At 41.6% G+C, this 13,328-nt stretch overlaps 1 protein-coding gene across 40 annotated transcripts in view; it reads left to right on the top strand.

The window, feature by feature from the left end:
- PRRC2C (proline rich coiled-coil 2C) overlaps positions 1-13,328 on the top strand; it is a 79,002-nt gene that overhangs the window by 55,259 nt on the left and 10,415 nt on the right. For 12 of the 40 annotated variants that reach the window (XM_083506955.1, XM_083506965.1, XM_083506991.1 and 9 more), the window contains 7 exons: positions 3,421-3,655; positions 5,825-6,028; positions 6,383-6,495; positions 7,053-7,189; positions 7,949-8,183; positions 9,555-9,677; positions 12,113-12,325. In XM_083506955.1, coding sequence (XP_083363081.1) covers positions 3,421-3,655; positions 5,825-6,028; positions 6,383-6,495; positions 7,053-7,189; positions 7,949-8,183; positions 9,555-9,677; positions 12,113-12,325 — 1,260 coding nt within the window. The remainder of the gene's footprint in view (positions 1-3,420; positions 3,656-5,824; positions 6,029-6,382; positions 6,496-7,052; positions 7,190-7,948; positions 8,184-9,554; positions 9,678-12,112; positions 12,326-13,328) is intronic. The other 28 variants (XM_083506966.1, XM_083506967.1, XM_083506992.1 and 25 more) reach the window with 3 other exon arrangements.

The following is a 13,328-nucleotide window of genomic DNA, read 5'->3' on the forward strand; positions in this document are numbered from 1 at the left end:
GCAATGAATATTTGATATTTCTGTGCAGTATCTGGAATATTTTACACCTAGGGATATAATTGTATATTAAACTCAATAGAGGGGGGGAGGCTTTAAAGCCATAAAATACTCTTAATAACCAATACATAGTTTTGTCTGGATTAATTTCCAGTAAGATGCTAATTTGCAGCATGCATTGTAGCTGAAAACAGTTGCATTAGAAAATAGGGTTGATTTTAAACGGATACATATAATACATAATCTCATGATCGAAAGTGGTTATCCATAAAAATTGTCTAGCATAGACAACTACAAGTCCTGTGGCATCTGAAGACTGACTTACTGTTACTTTTCTGAAAGCCATAGCAGGAATAAGCAACATTTCCCCCTGAGGACCACACACTAGTGGGCAAAAATGTTTCCTACAGTTTGTGGGGGGCAAAACCAGCAAGCCTCTCATGACACACCATAATCTTGGCTGGATTGTTGCAATTGCCAGGTTGCAGGGCGTGGTCACACATACAATGGGCTGTCTCCAGTATTCTCCTAATTGCCCTATGCAGGTTTGAAGAGCAAGCTGTATTTTGAAATTGCACTCTCTGTCTGCATTTCCTGCTGGTGTTAGAAGGATTGTTGGGGTAATGGCAAGGGTTATCAGGCCAGGCCAGGCTCTAGCTCAAAGGCAGGCAAGAGGCCACAGCTGTGGGTGAGCTGCCATTTTCTGCACCAAACTCAACCATCCTCTCTCACTAAAAGGAAGAGCAGTGGTGGCAGTCATTCAGTACTCACTGTGTGGCACAGGAGCGCAAAGCAGATGATTAAACACCAGGAAGGAAGGAAGTAAATACCAGGGTTTTTTAGGCTGAACTTTTCAGCTGAAATTGATAGGCAGCAGGGTAATTTTGGCAGCTGCAGGAAGCAACCAACTGATCACATGGGAGAAGGGTGAGGGCAACATACAGGGCATGGGTTGCCTTTAAGTGCCATAGCATCTTGGAAGTGATTCAAAGAAGGCAACGGTAATGAAGATCTAAGCTATATTTCTTCCATAATTTAAGAACCACAGTATACAGTTGCAATTGAAATGCTTCAACCCCCATTGCAAATCAGGTTTATTATCAAAATTTACAGACTTTCAGCTGTTTGCAATAAGCAAATCAAACAAAAGCAATTGAAATAGCTCAACACAATGGATGCTTCAAGTGGTTTCTCCAAATTCAGCTCAAATTGCACCTTATACTGGCTTCTCCCATCTCACTATTATTCAACCCCCCTGAATAGAATCCCTCACAACAGCACAAATACAACAGGTGTTGTCTCAAGCACACCTTATGTAGCTGAACAAGGGCTACATTAGTTGCAACAGGTGTGCTTGAGCAATAAGCAAATCAAACAAAAGCAATTGAAATCAAAAGCGACATGAAATACCTGAGCTGGCTAGGTGTTTGCTGAGTGTCAAATTTGGCTGCATGTTAGAAATATGAATTTCTTGGAGAATGGTCCAAGAAGATAAGAGAAGATATCATCGCCCTTCACAAACAAGGAGCAAGATTCAAGAAGATAGCAAAAGCACTGCATGTTCCCAGAAACACAGTTGAAAGCATAATTCGCAAGTTAAAGGTTAAAAGGAACAGTGGTTACACTACTTGGACAGGGCAGAAAATGGAAGCTATCTGAGGCAGCAACCACAATACTGAGAAGGCAGGCTGGGGAAAACCTTCAAGTGACTGCAAAAGAGCTGCAGCAAGACTTGATGACAGCAGGCACTGATGTTTCCGTGAGCGCAGTAAGGCGCCTTACTAAGTGCAGAAGGTTTCCATGCCAGAACTCCAAGACGTTCACCACTACTGAACCAAAAGCACAAGAAAACTCAGCTCCAGTATACTCAAAAATCATATAAACAAGCCACAGAAGTTTTGAGATACGGTTCTGTGGAGTGATGAAACAGAATTGGAACTTTTTGGCCCCATGGATCAGCACTGTGTCTGGAGGAAGAAGAATGAAAAGAACACTCTGCTCTGGGGCTGCTTTGCATCCTCTGACACATGCAGCATGTGGAAGGCAGGATGGATTCATTGAAGTGTCAGGAAATCTTAGAAGAAAACATGGCTGTCCGTGAGGAAGCTGAAGCTTGGGCATCACTGGACCTTCCCAGAGGATAATGATCCCAAGCATACCTCAAATTCCATCAAGGCTTGGTTGCAGAAGTAGTCCTGGAAGGTTCTGCTGTGGCCATCACAGTTACCTGACTTGAACCCCATAGAAAATCTCTGGTCGGAAGGTGGTTGCAGCACACAAACCCAAGAAGATTACTGAAGTGGAGACCATTGCTCATAGGAATGGGCTAAGATTCCTCGGGGACACTGCCAGAAGCTGCTGTCTGGCTATGCATCTCATTTGCAGCAGGTCATAGCAGCAAAAGGCTGCTCTGCTAAGATGCTTGCCATGAAGGGGTTGAATAATAGTGAGTTTGGAGAAATCACTTGAAGCATCCACTGTGTTGAGCTATTTCAGTTGCTTTTGTTTGATTTGCTCATTGCAAACAGCTGAAAGTCTGTAAATTTTGATAATAAACCTGATTTGCAACGGGGGTTGAATAATTTTGATTGCAACTGTATATCTTCACCACCTGTTTCTGTATTCAATCACTGCAAAAATACAACTTCCAGAGAAGTAACAATCTGTTCAATTTTATGATGCCTCATTAGGTATGAGTACTATTAATATGGTGGCTTATGCATAGTTTATGCATTTTTCAGGACTGCTCAGAGATGCTGAGGTGGTAGATTCAATATAGAACCATGAAGAGTTGACATGTGTCTTGGGCACATTTTTATACTTGAAAGCAAGCCCAGTGATAGCAGTTAATGAAATTGTAGTTGCAAATCTCTTCTTTGACTTTTTCCACTATAGCCCAGTTTACTTAAACCTATTTAATCCTGGTTTTGGTTACTGGCAAGTTCTAAACTGTGGTATAAAAAGCAAACGTTTCGCCGGGGTTTTCAAAAACTGTATTATGGTCAATGTGCAGGATTGTGCTACATTTGGCTTAGTTCATATTTCATACTTGTGGGTCCCTGGGATTCAGATCTAGAGTGTAAAATGTGTTAGATTAATGGTGCCATTGATGTAATTTTAATATGTGAATTAAATAGCTGAGGAATAATTCTAAAAGGTTTTCTTGAGAAAATATTTTTTTAATGTATCAAAGCTAGTAATGATTCACACTTGGCTCTAACCTTTTCTGTATGCTTGCCCCATGTTTTCTGAAAACGTTAAACAATTTATACCTCTAATATTCTAAAACAATTCAGTTTCCCTGACAGCTAACTAGAGGAGTATGGATGCTATCTAGAGAGAGAAAGTGAAAATAAGACACTGTGGAAATTAAATGGGCTAAATTCGTATTTCAAAGTGGAACCATTTCCTTTTTCTGACTAGATGGAGTCTGCTCGCAAAGCATGGGAGAATTCACCAAATGTCGGGGAGAAGAATTCACCAGCTACATCATCAGCATCTCCAGTAGGTGGTAGTAGTGGTAGCAGCAGTGGCAGTGGCAGCGGAAGCAGCAGCAGCAGCAGCAGTGGACCAACCAGTGGTACATACAGCTCTTTCTCAAGTGCATCAATGCCTCCCATTCCTGTGGCTTCAGTTACACCTACAACTTCATTGTCAGGTATAAACATTTGGACTACAGCCTTGTTGTTGTTGTTGTTGTTGTTGTTGTTACGCAGACTGTCTGACTGGGTTGCACCAGCCACTCTAGGTGGCTTCCAACATATATAAAAGCATAATTAAACATTAAAAAGCTTCTCAATACAGGGCTGCTTTCAGATGTCTTCTAAAGGTTATATAGTTACTCATCTCCTTGAAAGTTTCATAGTCCTACAGTCTAAAAGCCTGTCAGAGCGGCTTGCATACAGTCCCTTGAAACAAGGTAGGACAGCCCTGGCCACAGTCTAAAAGACATGACGCTAAAGAGATGGGGAAGGAAGAAGGTAAACGCAAACTCAGGTTCCAGTTCTGTTTAACTCTCTGCATTATTCAGCTCTATTCTAAAAGCAACACACATAGCTAGCTTGTTCTTCGCTTGCCTGCTCTGGTTAGTTTACCTTGACTATAGAGGTATCGTAATTAAACCATAATACAGGTGGCGACCATTTCTCACATGTTCACATGACACGCAATCACCGATGAGCATGTTATTTTGAACCTGGAAGAGGGTGGGCTGACAGGCGCTCCACTGACCCGTCTGAATGCCTGGAATGCAAACAGAGAGTTGCCTGTAACGGAAAGTTTCCAGGATTTCCTCCTCCACCTAAGACACTCAGATAAGGTTTTACTACAGTACATGAATTTCACTGGAAATCCCATTAATTATGGACAATAAAGTCTGATCAAGTTTTAATACAACTGAATGTTGGGGAAGAAAACCAGTATTTAGGTTCAAGCGTGTCTACAAATCTAGCACAGTGGTTCAGGTAGCTCTTTGGCACTTGAAGTAGCATTTGTCCAGTAGATTGTGGGTCAATTTTTAAGAAAGTTTAACACGTGATGTGTAATTTTAAGCACATAAGAACATTGGTATATTCAGAAGGAAACAGCTGTGAACATGCTACTTAATCCAGAACAGGGATGGAATGGGGCAGGGCTAAAATGATCGCACAAAATGGTCGTAGCCTGTACATCAGCGTCTAAATTACTCACTCTGGATGCTGTTTATGCCTGTTCATTGACAGAATGAAGCCTCCTTGAAGTGGCATAATGGAGTGGAAGATGAGAGGACTTACATTTCCATGACATACTTCACCCCCTCTCATAGTACAATAGTGTCTCCCAGGAAACATTTAAAGAATCATTGCTCTAAAGCAGTTGATGTTACTGAAAAAAGTTAACTGCAGTCTAAAAGAGTGGTTTAAAACTCATGTCAGGGAATTATGCATGTAGTGCAACTCCCACAACTGCTGAGACTGCTTCTTCATTCAGGGAGCAGGGAGAGAAACAATTTGCTCCCTCATTTATAGAAGAAGCAGTCCTGAAAACTGCAAAGGAAACTCTGGCTATATGTATCATTCTCTTGTATATGTCCTATGGTGGTTTATCATCATCATCATCATCATTTTTAATTTGTTTACAACCTTTCACCCTCATGTTCCTGGGTGGGACACTATGTGTGAATATTATACTGACCCTAATGCTGGCATAGAATGCCAGCTGAGTAAAGGGACCTTGTGAGACTTCAAAAGATGCTAGTCCTTTGACAAGTCTCCAGGAAATGTGACCCTGTAAGAATGCGCGGCCACCATTATTACCACACATCCCTCTGTTATACAGACTTGGGGGCCAACTAGGGCCATCACATATAGGAAGAAGTAATCTGTGAAGCTACTTTAGGCAAATCCTCCTGTAGGCACCCTTCAATTGGCATGGAAGGTCTGGGTGTTGCCTGGTTGGCGATGATCCATGACAAGACCTCCCAAGCATTTGATGACTGAAATATTCTGTTCTTGGCAACCTTGAATGTATTACCTGTAAGAATACGTTAACTGTGTTTGAATGTTTCTAGGTGTTCTTAATGTTTTTAAGTATTCATTTAAAAATTTTTGATGATATTTTGCTGCTTTGTTGTTAGCTTTCCTGGTCTTCTTTGGAAAGAAGGTTGTGGCAGAAATTAATTAATTAATTAATTAAATATTTAATACAGAAGTAGAATGTTTGAATAAAGTACTGCAGTAGTTAGCAACTTGCATTTTTACTTAGGGTACACCAAATTTATGACTAGCTTACTGAAGCATGTTAGATTTTAGTAACTATTAAAGCAGTGCTTTGCTGGTTGTAATTTTAGGAGCTGGAACATACACTACCTCTTCACTGAGTACAAAAACAACCACAACCTCTGATCCACCCAACATTTGTAAAGTGAAGCCACAGCAGTTACAGACAAGTAATTTGGCATCTGCTGGTCACTTTTCCCAACTAAGCTGTATGCCATCACTAATTGCTCAGCAGCAGCAGAGTCCACAGGTCTATGTGTCTCAGTCGGCAGCAGGTAATATACAAGGTAGTCTCTTTGCATTGTATCTGGGTATAAATGGTTCCTCTTTCTATTTAAAGGTAGGGGTGACTAAATTTAAGCACGGTGTTTCTTAAATCTTCTGGTTACTTTCATGATTGCAACTTTGTAGTCTATTCATTTCTCCCAACAAATTTTATTGAATGTTGTAGTATTTGTAAACAAAACACAAATGCTCTTTTTGAAAGTTTACATCAGTCTTTTTTTCTTGCCTTTGAAATGTGCCCCCCCCCCCAAGTATTTGTTTAGCAGCTAGGCATATCAGTTACCTTTACTTTTTAGTTAACTCATGCGCCGTGCTACTGATTTTTTTCTCTTATGACTATGTAGCTCAAATTCCAGCTTTCTACATGGATACAAGCCATCTCTTTGGTACCCAGCATGCACGACTGGCTCCTCCATCACTGGCCCAGCAGCAGGGATTTCAGCCAGGGCTCTCACAGGTACTGTGGGGATTGACGGTGGCATATTTGCTTTTTAATAACAATACAAATGTTGACTCTTGAATTCCAAATCAGAGTTCAGCCATTCTCAATTTTGAATGTCCTTGTCCAGCTAAACCATTGAGTTGTGGTCACAGCTGGTGGCTCATACTGGAACATTTTTAACTGTGTATTCAAAGAGGAGAGGCATCCTACTGTGAAAGATTATGCTCATCAGCTGCAAGAACTGGGGTATCTTCTGTAGTCTGCAGTTCCTGCAAGCCAAATGTCTTGCGCAGAATCTGCAGGTACTTCCCACGCCTTTGATATTTTTAGCAACTAGTGAGATGCACACACCATTATTAGTTCAGTGTCAGAGAACTTTCTTTGTGAGTAAAACTCCCAGTTTCAATCCACAGCATCTATAGTTAAAGGATTTCAAGAAGCAGGTTGAAAAGACATCCTTTTAACTGAGAACTTTGAGAGCCACCTCAAGAGAATAGAATTGCTAGACGGACAAGGCAGTTTCTGATGTATGTTTGCTTGCTTGGATATCTAATTAATTATATTCCTTACAGCCTACATCAGTTCAGCAGATACCAATCCCTATATATGCACCTCTGCAAGGGCAGCATCAAGCTCAGTTGGGTTTAGGAGCAGCACCTGCTGTTTCCCAAGCCCAGGAATTGTTTAACTCATCATTGCAGCCTTATAGGTAAGTAGAAAGCAACTCCTCTTGGTTAACATTTTGTTTCTAGTTCTAGTCTCTTAACTATGTCACGCATTTATTTCATTTGTATTCATTGGTGTAAGAATTGTGAAAACTGTACTGTTTTATGACCAGAAAATGCAAGTTCTGAAATTAAACAGTCCACGTTAAAATTTAAATATTTATGCAAAGTAAGTTCATTCATTTTAGATTTTTGTGTGCTTTAGGGATAAGTGTTGAAAATGTTAGACTAAAAGGAGGCTTAGAATTTCTGAGGTGGGAGTAGGATAGATGTGGTATATGAAGTATCATTCTCTGCCTGTTCAGAATCTTGCCAGTCCTTTGTGTTTGTTCAGTTTCGGTTTCCTCTGCAATTCTGAGCAGAATAGCTTGAAATATTGTAAATTTGATGCTCTTACAACTTGTGTGGTGCATTTTTGTGCTAGATTTTGAAATCTGTTTCCCTGGCTATGACGCTTTTATTCAACTGCTGGCGAAGTGGCTTTAAGTCATGTGTTACAGTTTCTAGAAAGAACCATTCTTACAGTTCTGTAAACAAGACCAAAAAAAGTCTAAAATTAATGTCAATTTTGAGTATTTGCATGGATCCCCCCCTTAGTAATCTTTTTCTTGTAATATGGGGGTGTATGATATGTTTGTGTGTTTCTCCTTGTTTTATGCCTAGTGCACATTAAAACTTTAATCATGAAACCAGTTTTTGTAATTTTATTAACTTAACTAATTCAGGGCACTATTGTTTTATAGATCCCAGCAGGCATTTATGCAAAGTGGCCTGTCTCAGCCGTCACCAGTGGTTCTTTCTGGCACAGCCTTACACAACTTCCCAGCAGTGCAGCATCAGGAACTTGCCAAGGCACAGTCAAGCCTTGCATTTCAGCAGACATCTAATACTCAACCTATTCCTATCTTGTATGAGCATCAACTGAGTCAAGCTTCAGGACTAGGAGGCTCCCAGCTTATTGATACGCATCTTCTCCAGGTCAGAGTCAGACCTCCCCAGAAAAGTAACTGAAGAGTTGGAATCACCTCTTTAATACAACAAGAGCTTTAATACAACAAAATGGAATGGTTGTGCTGCTTCTGAGTGTATATAAAAGGGAAATTAATCTGCATTATGAGACAATGAGTACCCGGCTCTGCAGGCAAGGGGTGACATAACTGGACTTCTGAGGTTCAGAATGTTTCCCCACAAGGGAGCCACAGAAAGCATGTAGTTGGCCAAGGGAGCCATGGACTCAAAAAGGTTGAAAACCTCTGAGCTACAGGGTAATGTTATCCTTTCTGTCCCAGGCACTCGCTGCCCTATCATCCAAGCAGCCTTCCCAGTTTTTGTGATGTGCATTTATTTAATTGTGCCCTGTCATATGAGCGTTGGAAGCTGCCTTCTACTGAGTCAGGCCAGTGGTTCACTATCGGGCAGCGGCTCTGCAGCATTTCAGATTCCGACAGGGGTCTCTCCCAGCCCCACTGGAGGGTGCCAGGGATTGAACTTGGAATCTTCTGCGGGCAAAGCAGATTCTCTGCCACTGAGCTACAGCCCAACTCATGTGTATTATTAGGCATAGTGCTTCAGTTGTTTGAGGCACCATACTGTTGAACACTTGCTGTACTGGACTGGTGTCAACAGCCAGCATTCCCATGCAGCTGCTGTGGCCCTCCACACCAGGCAGCTGGGTCTGCCGCCTTTGTTTCATTTACACACAGTGACACTCCAGGGCGTTGTGAGTAATTAATGGTAGGCGACTCATAGACACCTGGGACAGATCACAATGTTACCCACACTTGGAGGGACCCCATCAAACCCTGGATATGATTCCCCAAATACACCTCTTCTCCCCACCTGCTTCTTTCCAAACTGTAGCAGGGAGGAAGGAAAACTGGAACAGAGAGATAGCATGTTTCAGGTAATTTCAGACCGATGTATGGAAGAGTCCTGCACACCCCGATGCAGTCCTGATTCACCCATTAAAACTTGCACTTTTTATAGAACCTTGTTCCCATATTTGGCAGTGATGTATTTCAGCTGTTTTGAATATAGATTATACATAGCAGTTATGTGTCCAATTAAATCTGGGACATATTTTATCCACGCTTGCTGCTTTTCCAAATGTGGAAATGTTTATAGCAGGAGTAGAGAGCCTGTGGCCCTCCAGGTGTCCTTGGACTTCAGCTCTCACCATTGGGCATGCTGGCTGGGGCTGATGGGAATTAAAGTTCAGCAACATTCCTGCTGCAACGTACAGAGAAGAGTAAATCTAAAATGAAATGGTCATACAACTGTTCTGTTCTTCAAATTAAATTAACCTTGCTTAGCTAGTCACCTAGAAAATGTTAACCTCTCTCTTCTCAGGCCAGAGCTACTCTTACCCAGGCCTCAAATTTGTATTCTGGACAGGTTCAGCAACCAGGTCAGACTAGCTTCTATAACACTGCGCCGTCTCCCAGTGCTCTCCAGCAGGTAAACTATGGCACGGTAAATTGCTTTCAATTATATTTAATATGTGTTTGTTCATGTGCTTGTGGTGCATGTAGTACCATTGTCTCCTGACAGGAGAATGTTCTTTTGAGAACATAGTTTCTTTTATAGAGAAGTTGCTGTCTCTTTGAATATAGCAGTCCAAAACAGTTCTAACACAGAATAAAACTTTCTTTAATAGATAGATAGATAGATAGATAGATAGATAGATAGATAGAGAGTTCTTTTTCTTTCTTTTTTTCTTCAGAGGTGTTACTCTAAAAAAATCAAGCTACCTTTTGTCTAGAGATCACTGTGATGTTTACTGTGGTCCTTACCCTTCTCCAGTTAAACTTCTTATGATCCTAGAGTCAACAGCTGGGAAGTTGATCTTCCATTATGCAAAACCATAATGTGGTTTCAGAGAATAGTTTTCTCCAAGATCAGGTGATAAATACTCAAGACTATAGTGCTTCTGCTGGGGATTTGTTAGAAAAATCCTGTGCATGTTGTTCATGGCATCTAAACATTAGCAAGATGGTGCAGATCTGTAAACCACATAGGCATTTCTTCTACATAGAGTACATAGAAATGGAAAGGAGCACTGGATGAATGTCTGTATACAATTCCCATTCAGTTCAGTTTGTTCAGTGATGTGCTGATCTTCTATAGAGGAGAACATCCTAAAAGTATTTCATAAGCTTGCCTCTTTTGAATAATGGCTACTTGGTATATTACATTAGATCATACTGCAGTATTACCCGAAGCCATGGCTCAGCAGTCAGTGGTGGCATTGGAGGCCAGCACTGTTGCTAGGCAGGATGGAAATCTTTAAATTAGGCTGGTGGGACAATAATAAAAAAGAGGTCATCCCTCTTGGATCAAGAATGGAGGCTCTATTTTATTGCAGAGTTGCAAGGGGAATTGGGCATAGTATGTATGTTTACCAGAATTTCCCTGCTCTAAAGACAGAAGTCTCTACATGAGAGCAGAGAATGGCTGCTTCTGAGTAAGAAAGGTAATATCAGAATAAGGTATTCAGATAAGGTCTGCAACTGGAGTGGATAAATTAAGAACTACGCTTGTGCCCTGTTGTAGCCAGGAGAAATTTCCCCCTTCATGTTATGTGATATTTTGGTATATTGTTTGTTGTAGGGTGTAGTTTGTCTTCTTACCATATTGCCACTGATACTGCTATCTTTTATATCTCGTTTAATATTTTATGCACATAGCACTTTAAATTTTGGTATTTTGTATCTAATTGTCTAGTTACCCAGTGAGGACACCATCACTGAAGTCATTACAGACACACAAGAGAGGTTGCAATGGGGGCTGGACAGAACAGATGAGGGGTTAGAAATACACTGCTAAGCCTCTTCTCAATCCTTCCCTTTGAATGTGTGGACCCTAGATGCCATGCCAATTTAATAGTGGATTTTCAGCATCCATAGTGAGCTTATCTTTGGTGTCTCGGGACTTCACGGCTACTATGACAACAATAGAGCTGTCACAATATGTTGTGATCCCACCCTGAGGCAGGTAACACTGAATCAGAACAGGGTATAGGTTTGGTGCTTTGGATGAGGAGATTTTTTTAAATAGCACACTTGTCTTAAGCTCATTTCCTGGTGAGATTTACATATCTTGCGTTCCTGTTTCTCTGCACAGAGTAGGGGACACATTAAGATGGTCTCCCACCACAGAAGCTGAGGGATTCATATGTATTCTTGAGAGTTCTTGGAACATTTCCAGTCGATATGACTGGTGTTCCTATTGGTGCTCTGGCCACTTGGTGGAACCTGTTTGACACAATCCCTAAGTGTACTCTCCCTAGGTAGAGTCCATATACCTCCGTGGCTTACTTGAGGATTAGGGGCAGAGAAATGGCTGGGCCATGATTAAAATACCAGGTGGGGTGTGTGTGGAATTTTAGCAAATCTACCCCACACAAATAAGATGGCTATGAAGAAACTACATCTCTTCCACTATTGTGTCCTCACAGCGCTGTCCTTTTGAGCCTGTATGGTGCATGTCTTCTCCATCAGGGCCAAGAAATAAATGCTTTCAGTTACTGCTTTCTGCACCACGAAACCCAATTCCTGCTTCTGAAACCTCAGTTTTACAGGGAATAATGAGGGAGATAGGGAAAACATAAGTTATAGGAGAAGGACAGGGAGGGAATTCTGTTTACTAAGAACCATGTCCTGCTCTGGCTTGCTTTCTGAATCATCAGGAGCTGCCCATTTGTTTTCAAGTTTATAACTCCAAAGGATAAAAATGTGTATATTCTTTCTGTTCAGATGCACTAAAGGTACGAATTATATTAGCTGTACATAGAGAGCAACACGTGTATATTTCTCGACAGTATTCAGAAGTGGCAATTTAATCATGATGCACTTTAGCTATTGAAGCATCTGTGTGTGTGTCTAAATCATTCTTGCGTTTTCCTCCAGGTGACAGTACCTATACCAGGATCACAACTTTCTTTGCCCAACTTTGGATCAGCAGGCCAGCCATTAATTGCTCTTCCACAGTCCCTCCAGCCTCCTTTACAGCACACGCCACCACAGCCTCAGGCTCAGAATCTGAGTCGGCCAGCACAAGTAGGCCAGCCTTTCAGAGGACTAATTCCCGCTGGAGCTCAACACAGCATAATAACTGGGAAGGTAAAGGTGACTGTGTCTTAAATCTTGCTGAATGGCAGCAGAAAAGCATGAACAAATGCACATCAGGCATGCCATGGTTATTGAATAGCAATCAGTCCTTATAGCACCATAACCAGTTTATGAGAAAATAGCAAATGGAAGAGATTGAGCATGGATGGAATTGGTTTAGAATTAAACTAATTCAACCAAAGTTCCCCAACACATACCCTTCAGGGAAGCGCCCTGGCAAAACAGTAGCCAGAAGCATTGAACTCTCTCTCTCCCCATCAGCTGACATCACCCAGTGTTGTCAGCTGGTGGACAGTGAGTAGTTTGAGGGAAATAGCCTCATGGGCCAAATTGGACCCCCTGGTAAGCTAAGGTTGGCCCACAGGCTGGAGGTTTTGTATCCTATGGTGGTTCACATTCACAGTCAAATGCTTGACTTTTGGCTACTTAGTGAGTGTACCTCCCCCAAGCATCCTTATACTCTGAACCAAAGTTGTGTTGTTTCTCCAGCTGTGAGCCAATAGCATCACTGAGTAGCACTAAAAATGGTGGACCCATAAGCAAAAAAGGGAAGAAAGGTCATATTTCCAAAGGGGTGGGGATGGTGTGTTAGAAACTCCAGTTCTTTTTATACTACTGAAAATTACCTGGGAGTACTAGAGGAAGCCCACTTTGGAAAATAGTGGAGGAAAGTGTTTGGTGGGGTCACTATTTTTTATTTTTAAAAAGCCACTGATTTTCCACTGAATTGTTGGGGCTCCCTGTAGACCACCAAAAACCTTGGTGTGCAATATGCAAATCTCGGGTTTGCCACCCCCGCTCTGCACAGCTGACTGAGGTAGGCTGAGCAGACAGAGTTTGTGCTCAGGGGCTCGTGTTGTGCACATAGCTTTCTGGAGGACTCAACCAAATACTGGAACACCATAGCAATACATTTACTTAGACCATTTGACACTATCCAGTAAGTACTTCTGAGTCCCATAGAGACCAAGCAAATGCTCAGTGACTGCTTTAT

This window comes from Podarcis liolepis, assembly GCF_965112155.1.
Source record: "Podarcis liolepis genome assembly, chromosome: 6".
NCBI classification, from domain to species: domain Eukaryota; kingdom Metazoa; phylum Chordata; class Lepidosauria; order Squamata; family Lacertidae; genus Podarcis; species Podarcis liolepis.